Source organism: Pipra filicauda, unplaced genomic scaffold, assembly GCF_003945595.2.
Source record: "Pipra filicauda isolate LSUMZ 115617 unplaced genomic scaffold, ASM394559v2 scaffold190_size1978887_pilon, whole genome shotgun sequence".
Lineage (NCBI taxonomy): Eukaryota > Metazoa > Chordata > Aves > Passeriformes > Pipridae > Pipra > Pipra filicauda.
In genome coordinates, this window is record NW_024104299.1 from 1,648,406 (window position 1) to 1,670,839 (window position 22,434).

At 35.6% G+C, this 22,434-nt stretch overlaps 1 protein-coding gene across 3 annotated transcripts in view; it reads right to left on the reverse strand.

Moving 5' to 3' along the window:
* Positions 1 to 22,434, reverse strand: part of PLCE1 (phospholipase C epsilon 1) — a 149,727-nt gene that overhangs the window by 49,009 nt on the left and 78,284 nt on the right. For all 3 annotated transcript variants that reach the window (XM_039380246.1, XM_027743126.2, XM_039380245.1), the window contains exon 4: positions 6,862 to 7,178. In XM_039380246.1, coding sequence (XP_039236180.1) covers positions 6,862 to 7,178 — 317 coding nt within the window. The remainder of the gene's footprint in view (positions 1 to 6,861; positions 7,179 to 22,434) is intronic.

Sequence of the window (22,434 nt, forward strand, 5' to 3'; positions counted from 1 at the left end):
AGTATATCCTCAAAGGTATGCCTCCATAATCACTGACATTCTCAAATGTCTGTGTAGCTGCCACTGGATCCCCAAAATACCTGACAATGCATATACTAAATTTTTGCTGCCTGGGATGCATGAGCTTCCTCTGCATAGATAGTATTCAAGAAATAACAAATTTGTCAAGATCTTCATTCAAAGTTTAGAAGTGGGACTCAGATGCTGTCCGTGTACACCTGAGCTAGATGCACCTCACACAGAACAAAAGCAGAGAGCAACTCTGCATATGTACTTATTTCTTGGTGGCTATGGAATTCACCTGAAAGTTGAATTCAGAATCCTGTTTCTTCCACTTTGACAAGCAAATAGCCCAGACAGTATTTTGAAGTGGCACAATTTCTCTGTCACTAAAATCAGGGCTTTCCTAGCAGGAGGAAGGAAGCAAAGGAAAGCTCCACCCTGGCAGGCTCTGACTTCTGGACACTTCAGCCAGCTGGATACAGAACAGCTCACTCTTGGTTGGCTTGCAGAGCTACCTCCCCAGCTGCATCACCCCCGAGGAACAGCTCACCTGAGGATGAAGCACCACCAGGCAGCCAGCTGCCTAGTTATCAAGCTGCCACTACACTACACTGCTGCTACACAACTCAGGCAATGTCTGAAGTAGCGCTGGGACCACAGACAGCACAGCCCAGCCAAAAGACTGCACAGCATTAGCCTTGCCAAGGAGACCAAAATACATTGCAAATATCTCTCAGACTGAGCAGTAAAGCTTTTTGGACCACGTTTTTGTGTTAGATAGCACTTTAACGTCAGATCACAATGTATATATCAACACAGTAATCATTATTTCCTTAGTTTACTTTTTTTCACACTTGACTTACATAGTTCTGTTTACATAACTCATTTTAAACTCCCTTCAGAACAGAAGTCACCACAGCAAACCTATAATTAGATTTCCGCTGCACTGATGATGAGTCTGAAAAGCATGAGAAAATGTATCCTGGCTTCGTTACTATAATCCACATGATTACAAGACACAAGAAAAGTAATAAATTAAAACACGATCCACTTAAACAAGTTGATAACAACACCAGTCTTTTCATTCAGATGGATAAAAATGAGTGTCCCTCAGGATTACTGCATAGTAATATTGCGCACTAAACAAGCAAAATCCAATCAAATACATACTTAGTTAAGATTTAAATATTTTCTGGTACCCTAATACAGGGGAGCACTGAGAACATTGTGCCGAATTAATTTCAGACACATAGTAGAGTAGCCTCATTTGCAAATTTTCAGAATTACAGGAGTCTCCCTCAAATCTAAATCTGAACACACAGGACCTGCATCAGATGTCTGGGTAACGCAAGCTGTACTGAGCAGTGTTTGCAAGTACAGTAGGACAAAAAGATCTGTACAGTTTCATGTTTTCTGAAATTATCTTTTTAAATCATCCCTTATTATTTTAACTGCACTAAAAATTATTCTTTTCAATGAATTTTTTTTTTAAGGTTTTTAGGCTTCTCTTACTTTGATCAAAAATTTCAAATAAATTCAAGTTAGATATTGCTAATGCATTTGGAAAGGTATATTATAACTCAGCATTAATTTTTTTTTTACTTTTAAACATGGAAAATCTACACCAGTGATTAAAATAATCATGAGCCTATGTTTTTGATTACCTAATCACTGAACTACCACTGATTTCAAGTCTCTATGCAGGCAAAAGTCTCCCAATTTGTCAGGGGCAGGACAGAGCTTATTACTGACGCTTTTACTAATAAAATCTGAAGGACGTAAAAGCGTCCTCCCATGATGGAATTTGATCCTCAAGTTATGGTACATGACCTTAAAGTCTTTTCAAGTGTAACCTACAGGACTCTACGGGAGCCCTGCTACATGTAGTACACAGGAAGGAACAGTGCTTAGTTGAATTATTAACTGTATCCCTAAATTTGTCATGGATTTTATTTACTCATTCTCTTATTTTATTCTTCTAATACTCAAGATTATACAAATTCATATACATACATATATATATACATATATATACATATGTACATATATATAATTCTTTACTATCCTCTACACAGCTGCTAGAGAATGTATTACATGATTTTTTTTAAACAGGAATGAATTTATTGTTTATATTTTATCAGAATGTAAATGCGGTGGTGATAGGTATTGAGGGAGAAAACTATTAACAATCTCCACCTACAAAGTGCAGTATTTTGTCATTTGTAGTGTTTTACACTCATTTCCCAAGTGCTTAAGTTTTTAAGGCTTTTACAGCAGTTCCCAAGCTACATACTTCAGTGAGTGATGCTACATAGAAGAAACGATGTCTTCTATTTTTATATAACTTCTTTAGGAACTTCAAAATTCTTGAGAGATGCAGCTTTCAGAGATGAAAGTTGCTAACACAGATCTGTGTCTGAAGTTTAACACCATTGCTAGCAAACAAATCATTTGGTTTACCAAGATTATAGTACATACCTTCTCAACACCTAACATAAAAATTAGCCATGATATCTTTCTATAACAAACAGTAGTTGATTTAAGTACCGACTACATTGGAGCAAGAAATTTTAATACTGATGAACTGAAGTCTGTGTGTGAAAAGTCTCTGAATGCAAAACAAGATGATGATTCTTCAGGTATCCAAAGGATAAGCATAGCAATCTATGCTATTTAATCAAATCATTCTGGTTTTAATAATTTTGTTAAAAAAAAAATTTAAGTAAAATCTGAAGAACATGAAAAAATCCATGTAAAAATAACTCTTATCAGATATCATGTGGTATTTATGGCAGAGGGAAAAGCATCCATTATCTTGCTTGAAAGCACAATTCTTAGTGTACCAGTATAGTCCAATTTCTCCCTTTAAAGGATAATAAAAACCCACTAGCAGCATGCAGCATTAGCACTAATAGCTGGCTGTAATAAGTTCCCTTGCATTGCTAACTGTGCACAAACCTATCAGTGCTTACTGATGAATATAAGGATCACAGCGTATAGCACAGAACTGGAGTTTTTTACATGGGTTTCATTGAAGTTTAATTATTAAAATTTTGTTGGCTTTTTGTATAATATGCAGCATAATTTCCAGGTGTGTTTTTAAAATCTGAGTATTTTAAATTGCGTATCTTATGCACAGATGGTTTACTTTACATGCTTGAGTGAAATTATATAACCTTACAGAGAACATTTACCGTTTTAAATCTGATTAAACACAATTCCAAACAAGGACTGGAAACAGTCTGATATTTGTACAAACATAGTCTTTTTAAAAGCATTATGCAAACCCATTTAGGCATTGCAAAAAAATGCTGAACTAAGAGACAGAGTACAATATTTATTTACATTCCATTATTTCAGTAAAATGATATGTCTCTGTTTTGCTAGTGAGGTTTAATTTTGTGTTTTGAATGAACAATGAAAAAAAACTTACAAAATGAAACCATTAAAAATAAAACTATCATCTCTAAGTGTCCTAAATAGTCATATTTTTAATTGACTTTACTGAATATGAGAATCACTTAGTGAATGATGAACCCAGCCCCGTAGCACTGCTATACTGGAGTGGTTCTAATTTTTTTACCTTCTTAGCTTATTTTTTAGCAATTATATCTTTATAAAAACCACCTTATGTATTCAACTTCTTATTTTGCATTTTTAGTTCAGTAGTGGGACTGCCTTCAGTCAGCTGTTTGAATGATCTTTCAGTCTGGTGCAGCTTTCGATCTATGACATCACATTTGATTTGTATGCATATCTCAGCATGGAAAATGAAATGTTTCATTTGTTTTAAGTTTTATTCCTCCTCTTTTACTTGAAGATGTAGCCAGAAAGATCAGCTTACAAGAGACTTTTTTCATGTTTATATAAAGCAATGATTGAAATTATTTTAAATGTTTACACAAATATTTACAACATGTACATTGGACTTGTGTTTCTGTGGTTGTTTTGATGGTGAGAGGCAGAAGAGTCAGTGCAAGTAAAAGCTATAAAGGTGCAAGAGCCTGGGAGGGTAAAGATACAGAAAAAGAAACAGAATCCCAGGAAGACTGTGGCATATGATACTGAGTAAAGACCACACTGCTGAAGGCAAAGCAGCAGGGTGAACTCATGTCATACAGGAATCAGAGAAAAGAACTAAATGAAGAAGAGGAAGTCATGGTAGGCCACAAGGAAAGATGGAAAAAAGCAAGTTACAGTTCTCAGGGTCCTGAAACACACTTAGGTACTGTTTTCCTAATTTATTCCCAGCTACCAAGTCTCTGCTAACTGCAGAATCTCCTTAACACTTTCTTCCCACAGTTTTACATCCACGGAAACTAAACTTCTTGTAGTCAGGGCTCTATCAGAGCAGAAAAATATATTACTACTATTACTAAGTGCACAGTCTTAGAGAATCCCAAAGCCAATAGTTAAGTAAAGGTAGATGTCACTATATTTCACACTAATCCTCCCACACTGGTCACTAATTCAGAATCAGCTTTTAATTAGATTTATTAAAAGAAAGAATATCTGTCTTTTGCTTGGTCTACTGCCTTGCTCTAAAAAGACTCTATGATCAATTTGATATTATTAGCAGCAAATGAAGCATCAGCTGTGTCTCACCAATAAATATGTGCTGCGCCCAAGACTCCACTGTCATGCAACTACAGTTTTAATCAAACTTTAAAGACTACAGACTTTATTTACAGTTGGTGATACTGAATGCATGTAGCCCAAAATCTTCATGATATATCGACTGACATTTTAAACAAGTGTTATAAAGTGTTCCTCATTAATATGTACTGTCAGAAAAAATACTAAAAAGCATACTGCTTTATGAAAAATCCTCTAAGTAATATAATTGTTATTTAACAGAACAATGGCATGGAATTGTTTTTTCCCCATTATGTATCAGAAGCCTGTCATCCTAAAAGTAATTTTGGCTCCCACATTATAAATACACTTCAGTAATTCTATAGGCAATGCCAAAAAAATCAGCAAGTGCTCACTGAGTTTTGCCAACAAAATCATGACTCTTTGCACAAGAATTTTCTTGCCATTTATAAACAAAGACATTTTGAAAGTTCATGCTGGTGATTGGCTATGGCAACTGATATACTCCACCACAAGATAAAGCATATAGCAAAACAGTGATTTATTACAAGCAGTAAGTAATGTACAATAACTCCGTTTAAACATATAACATCTATGTTTTTAAAAAGTTATTCCAGATTATACCTAAAATAATCTATTTCACTAAATACCATAGAATCTATGCACTGAATATTTAGGAATTAATTCAAATGACATAAAAAACTATCCTGTAGCATTATCAAACACGTAATGACAGACTACAAAAACCGCAAAGTCACAAACCTCTAAGGCTAAAAGATAATGTTGACTATTTTATCAAAAAGCATCTTTAACACTAAAATTCTCATTGGTATGGAACAGACTAGACATTTCTGACAAGACTTCACCATCTACTTGCTCTTCAATCCTGTGATTCCTCAATGTCAGAACACAACGATGGTCATTCTAATTGGTACAGCAACTGCAGCATGTCCTCTAGAAACTGCTCTGGCGTTGTGACCTCACTCAGGTCATACTAGAGCTTGACACTGCACCTTTTTTCCACTGGCCTCACTCTGGTGATCACCGTAAGAGAAGCACCACAGGAAGGAGTGTCCTAGCTGGGTCAGCAGCTAGACTCCTCTCCAGCAATGCACCAGCCACAGTGTTTTCTTAAATACTATAACTAGAGCTAATTTAAACTATTTTTAGGCTCTGTTTAAAGACTGGATATTGCAGTTGCAACTTTTATGTATGCTCCCATCACAGAATGAGGTGAGAGAAGACAATGTATTTACACTATTTTAGTTGCTAAATCTTAATAACGTGTAAGAGTCAGGAACACTTCAAAACATGCTAAATATTCACTCACTGATTCTTCTTTGCCCAGGAATCAGGAAGTTCACTGGGGATTAATACACATTCTTCTCCATCTTCCAAATTTTATGCTGGGTTTTTTTTGCTACCTGCAGAATTTCATCCCCTATTAAACCATAAGAATGCAGTGAACAGCAAACTAACAGAGCTTTAAGTCAAATTTATCTTCATTTTCTTGCACTTCTATGAATCTAGAAACTGCTAACATCGCACATGGTTAACACACAAAAAAAAAATAAAAAAAATTGTTCCATGTTTCTGCAGCTAAAATCTGAGATTTAGTTGTTTTTTTTCTGGTTTGGGTGGATTTTTTTTACAGTTTTCTGAATCCTCAATCAATTTTCTATTATTTCTATTTCTCATCAGAAGATCACTTTAGTAAAAATAAATTAAAATCTTAATAAAGAACTCAAGATTTGGCTTGTGAAAATGTGTCCTGCCAAGTCACACTTCTTTGTATAAGGACATTCACGAAGACACACACAGTGATTAAATAAATAAATAGTGCAGATTAGTGTACTTATATTACAGAGAATACAGAAAATTCTAGTTTATAATACTTCTGTGCTGACTCCTAAGTCATGCTTAGTCTACAAAAATCCAAAACAAATAAATAGAACTCCAGCTCCTAAACAAAATAATAAACTGACTGAAACTGTACCCCATACTGTCAGTATAAATACAAAGAAGTAGAAGTCTGTAATTTTTTCTTCATGTTTATTTTACAATGTGCAAGAAAAGGTTGGGCTGCTGTTTTCCAAACTCACTGAGTAAACTGGTCACATAACTCCTATTCAATTCAGTGCAAGTTATTTAGCTAAATCCCTGGTCATCTTAACTTACATTTTAAAAATCTGTCACTACTGCTAAATTCAGCTCTGAGAGATAAAGGAAATAACTAACCACATAACAGGTAATAACCCTTACCTCATTAAACCTTGTCACAAGATCTTCTACAGCATTATGTTCACCATTGGGAGAAGAAAGAATAGTAGCAGATATGGAAGCCTTAAGAGATGGCAGCTTGCTTTGACATTCAGCATTACCCAAATCCCTGGTTAAAAAGCAGAGGTAGTCAATGGGTAAGACTTTCCGGTAGAGCTCCTGCTCCTGCTCGGTCAGAATGCTGGCAACCTCCTCTGGGAACTGGATGAGGTGCTGGAGTTCGATCAGCTCTTTGCTGATCCCAGCCACGTTGGAGAGAAGGATGCTGGAGCCAGCCATAGATGTACATGCTTGACGTTCTAAAACAAAATAAATAAAAAAATTATTAGGTTTTGCCTTTAACTCTTGGACTGTGCCGTGCAAACACAAGACAAGTTGTTATTTTGGTTTCGTTAAACTGCTCATTCATTTACTCAGCAATACACTATATCCTAACTACTTTCTTTATATTTAAAAAACCTAATATGTTCTTTTATTTGGCATTAGAGATGCCAAAGCATTATGTGCTTTTATAGGCATTAGAGATAATGCCTATCTCTATATCTGGTATCAGCTAGATAGCTGGCAACTAGGGCTTGTGCGATTGTTAAACCACCTGCCAAAACATACTTCCCAACATATCCAAACACCCGCTTCAGGCACCTGTGGCCTTGTCAGAACCTCAGATAAAAGGGTCACCTGGGCAGAGTGTGCCTCTGTTTTGCCTCCATATTAGAGTGACGGTGTAAAGCAGCTTGAGGCCTTGATTGGGGCACTGAGACTCCACTGCCACAAAAAATAATGTATAATGATCACTTAAAACCCGTGTGGTTCAGTATTTTTCTTCACATCCCACTTGCTATAAGATAAAAAACTGTAAAACCAAATGCCAAAGTTACAAAACATTTTTCATTCCTCTCGGAAAAGGCATCTATCTGGGAGCATGCATATTTTATCCATCAATACAAAACATTCATGGTAGTTTTATAATATCCTTGCAGTGATATCTCTTGAAAAATAAAACTTTTCCTAAGAAGGAAGAAGTCAAACTTTGTAAGATTATGTGGGAAGCATGAAACATCAACACAATGATTCCAAAACCGTGAGTATGAGTCTTCTTACTAGATAAGTTTAGAATGGGTTCTTTGAACAATTTTTCAAGAAATTGTCATGGTACTCTAAATTAAATAGTACAGTAAAGTATGTACTATTCCTCATTCTCAGAAAAAGGAGTTTATTTTTTTGCATTGCTTCACAAAATATCTTCAGAAATTTTTTTCACACATAAGAGAGGTATACTCTAGATCTATCTTTTACCTAATTTTTTAAAAATATATATACATAAACTCTCATTTCATGGAGGGAGCAAATATCCTTTCTTTTCTCTAAAAAACCCAAGTTCATAATGTCTGATTACAATTCAATCCCTTATAAATAAACACAAAATATGCTACATGAGGTTCCCCCATTACATTCATTTTATGCAAAGCATTATTAATCAGTGGGAAGTTACAGAAATAGAAAATTGCCTTTTCTTAATATATTCTGTTAGAAGTCAAAAGATAAATTATAGTAGCCCTAAATAAAGTCTTTGGGTTTATAGAACCTATTGAGAAATGTTCAAATAAAGAAGAGGCTTCTGAAAGAGCAAAGACAAATTTTTTTCTGTGTCTAGACTAGCAAGCAAAAAAACTAGTGGACTTAATTTGCAACGAGCAGTGTCTTGGTTATATAGTGGGGAACATGTGCAACTTCAGCGATGGCTAAGAAGTGCTGTACAATATCCGTGAATATCGAGAAATCTCTGTCATTGAAATGCCTGCAAGAAAGATCAGGGAGAAAAAGTTAAGAACACCACATTGACATGTCATTGCTGGTTTGGGCAGCAGGTGAAGTGCAGTGAGTTTCCAGGCTTCCTTTCCGTCTTGTTTCCTTCAATTCTACAAGAGACTCCAATTTTGTTTCCTACTTCAATCTACACAGAACAATTCTGAAATGTTTCGTAATAAAAAGCTCTTAAAGCTCACATGCACTATTCTTGACAACAGAACATAAGCTTACGTCAAAATAAAACCAATACAAAATATAATGTTCCTTTTATATTAGATGGATTATGTATTTACGCAGTGCTTTACATATATGGACTGAACTGTCACTGTCACAACCTGCATTATCTCGGAAAGAGGAGGATAAGGAAGGCATGACACAAATATTCACTACCACCCATTTGTTCCCAGAAGTCACAGTGCCTCACTGACTCCCCATGCATGACACCTCTTCTCACTCAAGGCAGAGAAAGTACAGCCTGTACCAGCCTCTCCTGTGTCTCACCGCTGAAACAGAGGGTATATTGGTTGTGTTTATGTTGTGAATTTATTTTAGAGCACAAATGCACTTCTGAAGTGAATCTCCCAAACATCCTCCCTTACTGTGCTTTAGTTTAGTCTCAGAGCAAATGAAGTGGACCCTTTTCAGATGAAACTGCACTAGAAAATGCACTTCCAGAAGGCAACTAACACGTCCCAGTTGGTAAAAAGCTGTAGCTGTCAGTGGCATCCGATCTCTGGAGCAGGCACTGAGGTCAGGAATGGACAGTTGGACCAGACAGCTCAGATCATGGCTTGGCTGCAGCTGAACATGTATCACAGGAGACAGCCAGCAAGTACCATGGACAATGCAATGCCAGATCAATACCAGTGCTTTGCAAATTCAACCTTATTTGGTAACTACAGTTAAAAACACTTTATCAATATTGCAGGAAAGGAAGGTATAACTCTATAAGGAGTGCCTATTCAAGGAGTGACTGATGGAACAGAGGTAACACGTGAGTGAAGATGTGCTGTTCCCTGAAGCACTGCTCGCTGACGAGATTTAGAGGTGCATTCTTAATAATTCACCTTCTCCATTGCAATACCAACTACAAACCCCATCCACATTCCCACTTTCCACAGTCTCAGAGCTTTGCTCAGAGACCTCTAAATCTGGCAAAGGTTGACACTGAATTTGTAATAGGTTGATCATGATCCTTTGTACATTGCAAGTGTAATTACCCTTTGGGGTCCACTCTCATCTAAGAGCAAGGCTCAACACACTGAAGTGACCAGAGTTAGGAGGCTGGCTCCAAAGCATGTCTCCATACTGCCAGAAACTACTAGGAATATCTCATTAGAATTTGATTTCACTAGACTGACTGCCCATTGATCAAGTCCAGCAGAAAGCTAATGCATGATTTTGAAAGCCTTTAATGAAACTACCTTTAATGAAACCATCATCTTCCGTAATGAAGGCTTCACAAACCAGCTTCACTCTTCTGGAAAAATGAAGCTGTCAAAAAGAAAATCTTTCCATAGAAGCTAAGCTAAGAGGATTCAAAATCAGCCACTTGTGTTGCTGGATTTGGAACAAGACAGAAAATAGATAAAACACTTTCTGATTCAAAACACAGAATTTCAAACCAGCATTTCTCAATTCTTCATTAAGCTGGAAGAACTTTATGTAAATTCTCTCTGTAATGTAAGAGTCCATGCAACAGGCTGCTGCAGCTGATATCCAACGACAGGCACACAGAACAAACAGAAATCTGAAGCCTCAGAGCTCATGGCTAAAGTATGGCTATAAATACTGAAGAAGTAGAAATATAACTTATTTCTGTTGACTGTTTCTACACCTATAATTATTTATTTCTTCCATAATTCACATCTTTGCAAGTCTTGGTTGTTGGCATAATTTACCTCTCCAGATTCAGATTTTTTATCTTTTCTCATTCCAATCTTCTGTGTTTTATCACAGAAAATCCAGGATCCTGATTCTCAGTTTCACCACCCCCCATGATTTATGCTCTGCACAAAAGTCTGTCTGTTTGCACCTACTAAACTATCCTTTTTCCTGGACTGTCTTTTTGTCTTTTTTTTTTTTTTTTATATGCCTAAGACTTTTGCCATTTTTCACTCCAGGAACTGATTTGCACTTCTCTGTTTCTGCTATAAATCTCTCTATCCAGTCTCATACACAAGTCCTCCAGCTTTGTGTTGTCAGTTTATGTCCTTCAGGAAACAGATAGTATCTTTCTGTGCTTCAAAGAAAGATTAACTTGCAGAATGGAACTGCTTTCAGGCTAAAATCACAGTAGGTTTTTTACAGGTAGGGAAGGACACAGTTCTCACTAAAATTAGCTGCCGCTGCAGTAAATGATACTGTTCTTTGTGCTCTACCACATCAAGTTAATGCTAAAACTACTACAAGAAAATGAGTGCCCTGACTATTAATCTGCAAGTTGTCTAAAGCTGAAATTGATAGCTTTGCTTATCCTGTTGATAAACAGCTGAAGCAGATAATCTTTTAAATAGCAAGCATTGCTTTTATTAATCAAAACAAGATAACCTCTGCCTAGCTTTAAAAAAGGACTCATGAGCTGATTTGAGCATTGCTGATGCACAGAGGAACAAAAAGGTTTCATCCTCTCTAACAAAAGAACAATCTATATAGGAATTGGAGAAAAATACAGAATACCTGCTTCAGGTTATTACTCAGCCTAGGCTTATCCTAAACTATAAAACACCCTGTCTGAAGAACAATGTGTTTTTATTATTTTTAAAGACTTTCTACAAGGTTTAAAGGAGCTCTTCCATCAACAGAGTAACTTAAAATTAACTCAGCCTTTATTACTATGCATCTTGGATAAGGTCTATAAAAGCTGAAAAAATGAGTTTCAAGTATATAAGTATGTAAGAACTGTATGTGCATTTTTGTGCATGTATCCAGAAAAATTTCAAGCCGGTCTTGAGAAACTGGGGTTTTTTTCTGGTGCTTTTCCCTTTGAACTATATTATATTTGTTTGTTATATTAGCAAGAGTATTGCTTGATTCAGTACCTTTTTACCTTGAAAACCAGGAAGGTTTTCACTAGAAAGGCTAGTGTTAATTATCTGTAACCATAAAATTTTTCTACATTTGTATGTTCTACTAAACACAGTAGTTACGTGACAAGTGATATATCCTAACAAAAAAGCAAAATCACCACATCTCTTGTAAAGCTAAAGTTAAAAGGTGTTTATTTATAAAATTTTATTTCATCATGCACACAGATAACTTATTAATACACAATATGATATAAAAGTTGGACTGCTGCCATCAATTTTCTCTAAGCAGAAATTCAGAATTTGGTCTGAGCACAGTTAGTGAAACCTATACAAAGACAGAAGGGCAATAAATACAACCCTGCTAATCCTATGTAAAATTAGTCGCCAACCATGCAATTTGTACTTTGATAAAATCACATCCCTTTCCACATGAACTGTGTTCCATGTAAACACATGAGCAAGTAAGGACAGTGGCACAGAATTACTTTTATCTCAGCTCAAACACAACAAGTCTTACACTGTTGAATGTGCTATGCATATGGGAGCTCATCCAGGGAAAAGTCACTGCATTTTTTAGATGAGCACAATCTCAATAGAATAAACATGCCTAGAATATGAAAATTCAACAAAGCTTGATGAACTGAAAAATTGAATAACTGGATTTCTGTCTTAATTTTATCTCTAGGTCCTTTTCTTTCTACACTTAAGTTTTTTAAAAAAATGTATTCTCTCTATACATTCCAAAAAACAGCACTTTGAAAGCAGTAAAGTGAAAATAACTATCACTAACAATGTGTTCACTCTCTAGAAGGCTACTGGGGAAGATCCTGTGATTATAACAAACTGTATGTTCTAAAGCAAAAGACAGATTTCAATAGCTGTAAGAATAAAAGTAATTATTCAATTTATTATAGCATTTTATAACTTAGCTGCTTTTTTGATAACAGACTTTGCTTCTGTGACATTATACTAATGTGACTGAAACTACCAAAATAATCTTAGAGGATTATTTTTCTCAGCTGGTTTTAAAATGTAGTGCAATAAATGGATTATAATAGATGCCTTTTTAACAAGCCATGCTACAGATATCATCTAAACTGTTCATATGCTTTAACAGAACATATGTATTATGTTTACAGTGAGAAAATAAAAACAGATCATAAAAAGACCAAACCAACCAACAGCTGCAGGTGAACAGCTGTCAGTATATAAAATGCAGAAGTGTTCTGTTCAAAAAAGAGGAAAAATACAATAAAAAACTCCCCCAAACAGACGACACCTATGCAATATATGGCAGTTTAATTGAACACCAGTTGCTGATACAGATCGGCATAACTGGGATAGCAATGTTTTGCTGTCCCTTGGATGCAACGTATATCAGTACCATAATAACCAAACCAACAAGCTTTTGTTAATTTCCTGTTGCTCTTCTATCTAATTAAAAACATACCTCTCTCTCTTTTAATCAACATGAATTCACTGTTATCAGTTTTGACTGCAAACAACTCACTCCAGTATCAAAGGGCACAGAATAGGATCAAGGTTAAGTTTAATTTCACTGTAGAAACAAAGGAAATTAACAGATCCATTTCTTCTTCAAATTTTCTTATCAAAGAATCAGAAGATGCACAGGCTTTCTCTCCATATACCTAAATCTAGCAATATGGGCTACCTCTTAAAACTGCCTATCAGCATGCACTGTAAACTATTAGCAGGGGAGCTCTGGATCTACAGGGTACTAAATAAAACTGGAGTTCAGTATGACCTGAGCATCAGTAAGCAGAAGACATTACTCTGAGATGACTTGAAGAAAAGAAGATTAGCTAGGGTCTGTATGGAAAATAATTTTTCATTAGACCAAGTAATACTATTGACATACTCTGAGGGCATAGGATCTTTCTCAGGTATGGAACAGAAACAACAAACTTCACAGCTAGTTCAAGAAAACCTGCTTTGAGTTTAATTCCCATCATGGTAATAGCAAGATTTTGGAGAAGGTGATCTTCTCTTGGGGAGCAGCAGCAAGTCACCATAATAGGCCAGGTGAAAAAACCCAATAGTTTCTACAGTAGAAAGGGAAAAGTAAAAAGGTAGAAATCACCTGTAGAACAGACTTTTGCTAAAAATAGTTTCACTGTGAAACTATACACAGATGTTTCTACCAAGGCTGATATTTTATTGTTGAATAGTTACGAAACCTCTGCAGAGAATTTTAAAAAAAGGCAACTAGCATGTTGAAGTATAACTGAATTAAATTAAAATTATATACCACAAAATCCTGATTCATGAACTGACTAGCATAAGAGAATTCAGCAAAAAGAAAGATACGCAGTATTTTAACAACATCCACTTACTCCTAAAATCACTTCTTGCTTTAGGAACTGGCAAGGGGTTCACTTCTGAAAACCAGACTCTGAACACACCTTTTTATTTTTGCAATTACAGCATCAGCGAAATGAAATCCCAGAAAAAAATGGAAAGTACTGTATAGACAGAGATACAACCTGTATATATAACTTCTAACTTAAAACAAAATTGTCTAAACAAATGACATAATTATCAGGACAGTTGAGATGTACATGCATGGGAAAGAATTTCATTTTTTTAAGCTGTAGATAAACATCCTCACAGGGTAAAACAGGGTATTTATTAATACATTAACATTAAATTAACAATTACATAGCAATCCTTACATTTTTCAGAAGTTCCTACTCAAAAGTATGAACTTGAAAATCTGTTTAAACTCTGCTTGTGACTGGATTAGAAGATCCTGGTTGTAAGCTATATGTATGAACACTGACATAATATATGAAAGGAATTCAAAGTATCACCATGATTTCACCACACCTTTACTGCCATGCCTGCCTCCCATCATCCCCAGTGTACAGTTACACACCACCCTGTGTAATTACATCCACACTGCTGCTCAGATTTCTGGAAGTGTATCCCAGGGCTTTTACCACTCCACTAGCCTGAGTCATCCATGGAAATATTTTGCAGTGTACAAGGGAACTTGGCTGCTTGTCTCTGAATCACACTATACTGTCAACACATTTAACCAACCATTTCCTCTCTGTATGCAGGTTGGCTGGTACTGGCTACAGCTGATAGAAACAATCACAGGCTTGTCCATAGTAAATGGATCTGCTGGGTTTTCTTCTGGTTGTAAAGTCACAAGAAAAAAGATGGAGCCAGTAACAGTGTAACAGTAATTTTGACTTTGCAAAATCAGCAGCAGATCTCAGGACAAAATTTATCCCATTTGATGCTGATTTTCCAACTCCTCTCCATTTCAGGGCAACTAGCAAAGAGCTGAGTCTGCATCCTCATGCAGAAGAGGATGACTGGCCATGCCTTCAGAATATCTACATAAGAATCAATGTGATATTGTGGGTTAATTCCAGCCAGCAAACATTTCTTCTGCACCTGAAGTAACAGGCTTTGAAGGCAGTGCCCTTACAAATGACCCTGAGGCTAACAGGGTAGCAAACGGAGCTCAGCTCAGCTCCAAAGGGCACCCTGTGTTACGCAAGGTTTGGCTGAACACAGACACACTTCCAGATACCATGGAGAAACAAATCAGCAGCGTGTACTGCCAGAAGTCTAAAGACATCCACCATCTACGTGTTTCATCAGAAAGCAGCTTTATTGCTTCCAGTCAATATGTATGGCAATGGGCCACCTGGGACCTGCTATTTTAGGGGACCTTCACCTACTGCCATAATTCATTAAACTATATCCTGATTTCAGAACACCTGCCACAGGAAGGTTTAGTTATACATTTGGTAGATAGATTGTGAGTGTCTGGTTGGCTGGCTGAAAACTAGATCTCAAAAGCTGTTTGATATCAACATGCCATCTGCCTTACTGGGGCATGCTGCAGCACGTGCTGTGCAAGACCAGATATAGGATTTCATTGCTTCAGAGACAACTGTCATCATGAAGGCTGGGAGAAGGGATTATGGGCAATAAGGACTGACTTCTAAATCTACACCTTTATATCACAGTGTAAGAGATCCGTGAAAAGGCCGTAAAGAGACTCATACAACACCACCACACTTGCTCTTGAACTGTTTTCAGGTTTTTCATTATTTTCCTGCAACAAAATCCCATCTAATGAATTCCCTCCTCTGCAAAACTCCTGAAAATGTTTTCAGAAATATTCCACTTCCACATAAATTTTGCAAATCTTTCTCCTAAAGGTTGTCAGTGGTAGTTCTACAGGATTTTGACTTGAGCAACACAGCAGCAGGACGATTGTCTATGCAGCATCTGTATTCAAGACCTTTTAAAATACTGGATATAAATACAGCATAGCATGTGGAACGTTAAGTTCAGATGCTAAATAAATGTACATATAAATTAACAGATAAATTCCAGCCCATAAGAAGGAAAGGGTCAAAAGGAAGGATTTATGAGTTTACTTTGGAAGAAAAGAGTATTCTAGAAAAAGAACTGTACGATTCTCAGTGCAAAAAGAACTAGTTACTGCTTGAATTAAAGCAGAACTCAAGCTTTAACCTCACCCCCCAAAATTGATAAAAAGCATGTTCAAAATCAAAGCAGGAGTTGTTGTTCAATGACAGAACAAAATTAAATTAAAATGCATACAACTTTGAGTTAATTCCGCAATGAAGAGATATCCAGGGGTTAAACAGAGTACAAGAATCTCAGAACAGGTTCCAATACTTGAGTATTTTGCTCAAGAAAGTAAAAATTAAATTTTACTTGTTTTCCATTTACATAAAGCAGAAATTAAGCAATTTTTCAATTTTAAGAAGAACTCTGTTATAAATCAGTGAGACTGAGAGAAAATGCAAACAAAAACGTAATTTGAGAATATATATATCACCCATAGAAAACAAGGGTGTTAAAAATAACATGTATATAAAGTTAGGTACTCATTAAAGCAGAGGCTCATGATACTGATTCTTTATATTTTCTTTTTTTTTTGTTTTACGAAGTTTTTAAATTTGAAAGACTATACAAACTGTAGCTGCAGTAAAATATACATTCATAATGTAAATAACTGCAAAACTGCAACAACAGACATTTTCAGTGTTTCAGAGCCTCAGCCTTGAAACATTCCTTTCTAGCCTGAGTGCACTGGTCTTCAACATTAGCAACACCTGCATTTAATCATCTGATCATCTGTTCAATTTCCGTCTTGGCTGTACAACTTTCAACAACTACCACAAACACAAACTCAAACTGCATTTTTTGCTTTAAGATTCTCAGAAACACATTTTGTAAAATGCATCATCTTCATTAATTTGGTCTTATCCTGAAGACCAGAGTACATGTGACAGAGACCCTTCACAGACAAGTGAGAAAGAGGAATGTCTGTTCCCATCTGGTCCAGTCACACAAATACTGCACAGGAATGCCTATTGAAATAACTATTTAAATGAAGATAGATTCATTTGGAAACTAATCAGTAAATGTAGTCCTTCAAGGTACAAACAATGAGAATGTTTACTATGGCTTCAGTGTCACACCAAGTGAAGCAAATACTAAAACTGCCATTGGTGTTAGTTGTACAAGATGAAGACAGGATGCTAATCTGAAAAATTAATTTTAAGTATAATTATGTCAAGGAATAATGTGAGAATTAAGTAAGATCTGATAAGTGTAAAATTAATATGACTCGTTATTCTTGCCTTCACATAAAAGACAATTCGTGCATGAAAGATGCTACCAGACTTTCCACATAAACAAAAGGGCAGGCAAATCTGCTGCATAAGGTATTTTGCTTATTATTATTACTGATTAGTGGAACAAAATTAATCCAAGTCACATCCAATAAAAACAACAACACTTGATAAGATGTTCCTGATTTAAGCCTTGAAGCTTAGCAGCAGAAGAATTTTAAAGGAACGTAATACACTTGAAAAATGTTTGATCAATTCAGAGGTTTCATCATTCTGGCCTGCTTTCAGCAGTTATCTAAACAAAATCTGATCATAACACTAGTTTGTTTGAGACCTGTCCTCTACATAATTATTTCAAAGAAAAGGGATAGAGATTAGAACCACTATCAGCAGATATTGTTGATTGTTGTATGATCTGCTAAGGAACCTTTTTCACTTATTTTATATTACACTTCGAAAAATACAAATTCAACTTCCACATACCTGTAGCACCTACACAATCTAGACCTTCGCCACTTAGCTTTGGTGAGGATTCTATTACTCACTCTACTGCATGCTCTGAATATTTCCTGATGATGAGAACATTTTGTGAATAGGAGAATTATTGTATCAGCTATAATATAATTTGATATCCAAGATTTTTAGAGTTCAAACAAAAACAAAATCCAGGAAATATATCTGTATTTAAACAAAAACATATGCATTGAAATGTCCTGAGACACATCAGAGAAAACAGCACAATGTACTAAGGCACCAGTATTGGAACATCACAAAACTATTGTGATAATATATTTATTCCTTTTGTCAGCAGTGTACAGAAGGAAGAATCAACCAAGAACAATACAACCTTTCAAAGCACTGGTATAGATAGCACCAGAATTTATAAAGATACTTAACAAAGAGTTAATAAGCTTAGTACTGCTACAAAGAAATACTGCAGTAATTCTACCTCCAAGCTCAAAATTCACAATGTAGAGGAAAATATGAAAAGATTCTCTCATACAAGAATAAACGAAGGATAAACCAAGGACACTAATTTAAAAAGATGCCAAAAATGGAGAAAAATTATGAACTGGAAATACATTGATGGATTTCCCAACAGAGTAAAGGGCAAAGCTAATACTCATAATTCACAACTATTTAGCACTTGCATTCCATTATTAAAGAGATGGCTTAAAAGTATTTTAAGACATACTAAGAGAGTATTCACTGGAACTCAAAAAGAGGAGGGAATGTTTAAGATGTGAAAATGAATACATGATTAACTGATGATGACCCAATCAGTAACCTGGCTGCAGCCACAATATCCACTGGGAATGCTGTGCAGCAAATCCATGGCTCTTCTCACATGTCCTACAGTGCACTGCCACGGTGGTCAGCTACCTCTACTCTACCCCCACACATCCAGAGCTGTGCTACTCACATTTAGGTTTCTGCATTCGAAATATCATTTGGTCCTGTTTAGACTGCACAAAAACACAAAGGTAAAATCATAGCCAATGCCCTTCCTGTAATCCTTATGTGTATTCCTAGATAAAAACAGGTACAGCTGCTTAAATTTAAATTAAAAGAATTAAGGGTAGCTATTGCAGCTGGACTAGACGATCTTGTAGGTCCCTTCCAACTGAACTATTTTGAACTACTCTATTCTATGTATCATTTACATTTTTTTCTTGTAGTTGGAATTAAATGTGGACTGCCTTCAAAGCTAGTATTAATACAGTCACATTTATGAACTACCATAAAAGCAACGTTAGACTATAGAGGCATAGTGTCAAGTTGAGCAGTATAAAAGGTACTTTGGCTTAAAAATGAGTTTAACAACTTATAAATGTCTTCAACATTTATTGGTTGTGATGGAGAGGCTATAATGAATACAACACAATGGATATAAGGTGAAGACAAAAAACTAGAAATAGAGTTTCCTCTTTCTCTGAGAAATACAGTATCATGGGCTAAGTATCACAGGCCGAGTGCTTTCAGGACAAAAAGTATGTTACTTAGCAAATACTTTAAAAGAAAATATAAAAATATCACAGTAACGTAAGATGTTTCTTCCACGTAGATCCTGCAATATCAAAGAAACAAGCAGTTGGAGACGCACATCAGATGAAAGCTGTGAGAACCTCTAAAAGTGTCTGCCAGTGCAGGTAGCCAAGGTCACCTGGAGAGCATTTCATGTATAAAACTACAATACACAACACGCAAAGGGATCTGTGCAGGAAAAACACAGATGGCTTTCCTAATGCATGTTTATTGTTAATTTTTGGGGTGGATTAGTGTATGTTCTTTTTCTCTTCCCCCAGACCAGTCTTTTCTCCAAGCTCATTGATGAATATATACTGTAAATGTACAAAATGTCAAATTAGCATTTTTCATGTAGGCTTAAACTACAACCCAGAAAGCCAGCCTGAGAAAAAGAAAGCCCGTGACTATAGAGGAATAAAATAAAATCATTGCCATACTGGTGTTTTTTTCAGAAGGGAAGTAATTCAGCTTTTTCTTCTGTAAAGTACTTTCTCTTCTGGTTTGGAAAAAGTAAACCCAATCTCTCTGCCCAGAAGAGTAGCAACCCTCTTAGTTACCCCTAGTCTCAAATTGTTTCCTAAATTGCAATTTGAATGCAAGTTTCCAGTGTGGTTCGATACCTCTTTGGTAAAGTCCAATCACCATAGCTAAATTTACTCAGTAAAGAAAAGGATTGCGTAATGAGTTTACAAAATTAAATTAAAGAAGCTATTCTTCATTTTAGAATGCAATTTCCAAATTTTAAAAGGTAATTTTGAAAGGTATCTGTCAATGCTAACAGCTAATTACACCAATTATCAGAAAATTTTCAAAAGGGTTATAACAGCAGGCATCCTTAACAAGCTCATTTTTCTCATGAGGAAGCTGATGAGAAGCTAAAGGAAATTTATATACTATTTTTATAAGGGATTATAGATTTACAACTTCCCATCATAGTAAGTCATGTTTGTGATGTTATATAAGTATTATATCTTGCCAGTTTTTCTTTTAAGAAAGTACTGCTACAAGGCAGCTATTCTTAGCAAGGTTTCTGGAATCACAAAGACTGTGCCAGAAGCATAACTCGAAGGATGCTTAGAGGCATTTTAAAAGGAAAAAGAGAAATAACCAGCAAAACCTAGGTCAATGTGATCAAAGTCCTTCCACTGACACACAGAACACATCAAATGCACAGTGACATACTTTCAGTGGCTATACTAATGACTGAATGACCTACACATCTTGGGCTACCTCACCAATCCAGAAAGAGCCACGACTGCCGTGCAGCACGGACGTGGCCAGGTGAGCTACCAGGCATCCATGGATTTTACTGAGAGCAACCCAGAATTCAGGTTAAATTGTAAGATTACATACAAGAAGCAGTTTAGCTGGGATAACATGCAACTTATTGACGTAGTTACTTGTGGAGTCAAAGGGAAAGTTTGCATATATGTTTTAGTAACAGATTTTCAAGTGCAACATGTCCAACTATAATAGAAAGGACATCCATCAAATTAAATGCTTTTCTTGACAGTACAACCACAAAGTCTAGAAATGGAAACATAGCAAATATTAAGAAAATGTGTTATTCTTTGTGATTATAACTGCTCAAAAGGATTATACCCTGTATTCTGTAGAAAATTAAAGCTCTTAGCATACATTTAAAATACTTCCAGGAGAAATAATTAGTATTCCAAACAAGTAACTAAAAAAAAAACCAACACCAAAACCAGACATTTTTTGCCTAGTAAAAAATTAGTTTCTACAAAATTCTAATATTTTTCTAATAGTACCATGTGGTTTGAGCATCCACATGTCATACATAATACATCTTTCACTCTTTGGATTCTTCCATACATCTTCTTGCTGAGCTATCAAGACAGCTTTCTCTACCATATCCAGAGAAAAAAAGTCAGCAAATGTGTACTGTTCATGTGAAGGTCAATCTTCACAAATTCACATAAGAAATTACTGCAGTCAAAAGGAAAATTCACCTGTATATATAAGCCAGTAAATGCTAGAGCATCTTTTAATTTCCATGAAATACAGTGGGGAACCTAAATTTAAGCTTACTAGAAAGCCTTGAAACTTTTGCTACTTCTATACCAAAAGGTAAACCTCACTAAGTGAGAAAACACAGCTGTATGAACAAACTAGAACATTTAAAAATTACCAGAAAGCAAAGAACTTATTGACAGAATAAACATATAATTTATAAAATTTCCATTTAAGGAAATCCTAAAATTCCTGTAGATTATAGCAATAACAAAATATGCATAAGATTCTCAGCTCCTCCAAATGATCTTAAGTATCCACTTATATAAAGGATTCATAATGGAAAGCAGAACATAAACAATCAAATCATTCTTCTGGGCACTACTTCTTAGATTACTTAAAATTCAGATCCAGTAAATTTAATTTCTTTGGTTAAATTATTTCTAGAGCTATACATCAGTATGTAAAAACTGATCTACAAAAACAGCAAAAACATATTTCAAGTTGAATTATTTGTTGAACTGTACAGTCTTACAGCAAATTTCATGGGGCTAATCACAAAGAATGTTTCCTCATAAACCACAGCTAACATCTTAATATCTCAATTTGTTATTTCTCAATTTCAAAAATAGTATTAATAACATTGTATTAATATGACCTAGCAGTTATATATATATCACCATTTTTTTAGCACTTCTTAATAGACCGTTTGGCTTATTTCCATTTGGTTTCTATCAGCTCTCTCTATTCAGTCGATTCCAATAGTCATGATTTAACCAGGCTAACAGACACAAACCACACAAGCTATGTTGCCTGTTGAAATTCATTGATACCCTCAAGAGCTGTTCTAAAGCATGCATCTATCTCAAGGGAAATGCTGGTATGCTTATTAAAACTGAAGTTCAAGAAAGAATCTATAGTCCCGAGACAGCAAAAATATCATGTAGCTTAATGAAAAGCACTCAGCACAATAACAAGAACTCTCAGCACAATAACAAGAACTGCCGAGAAGTCAAAACTGAGAAGACTTTGTTTCTTTCTTTCAGATGTATTTAAATGACAGA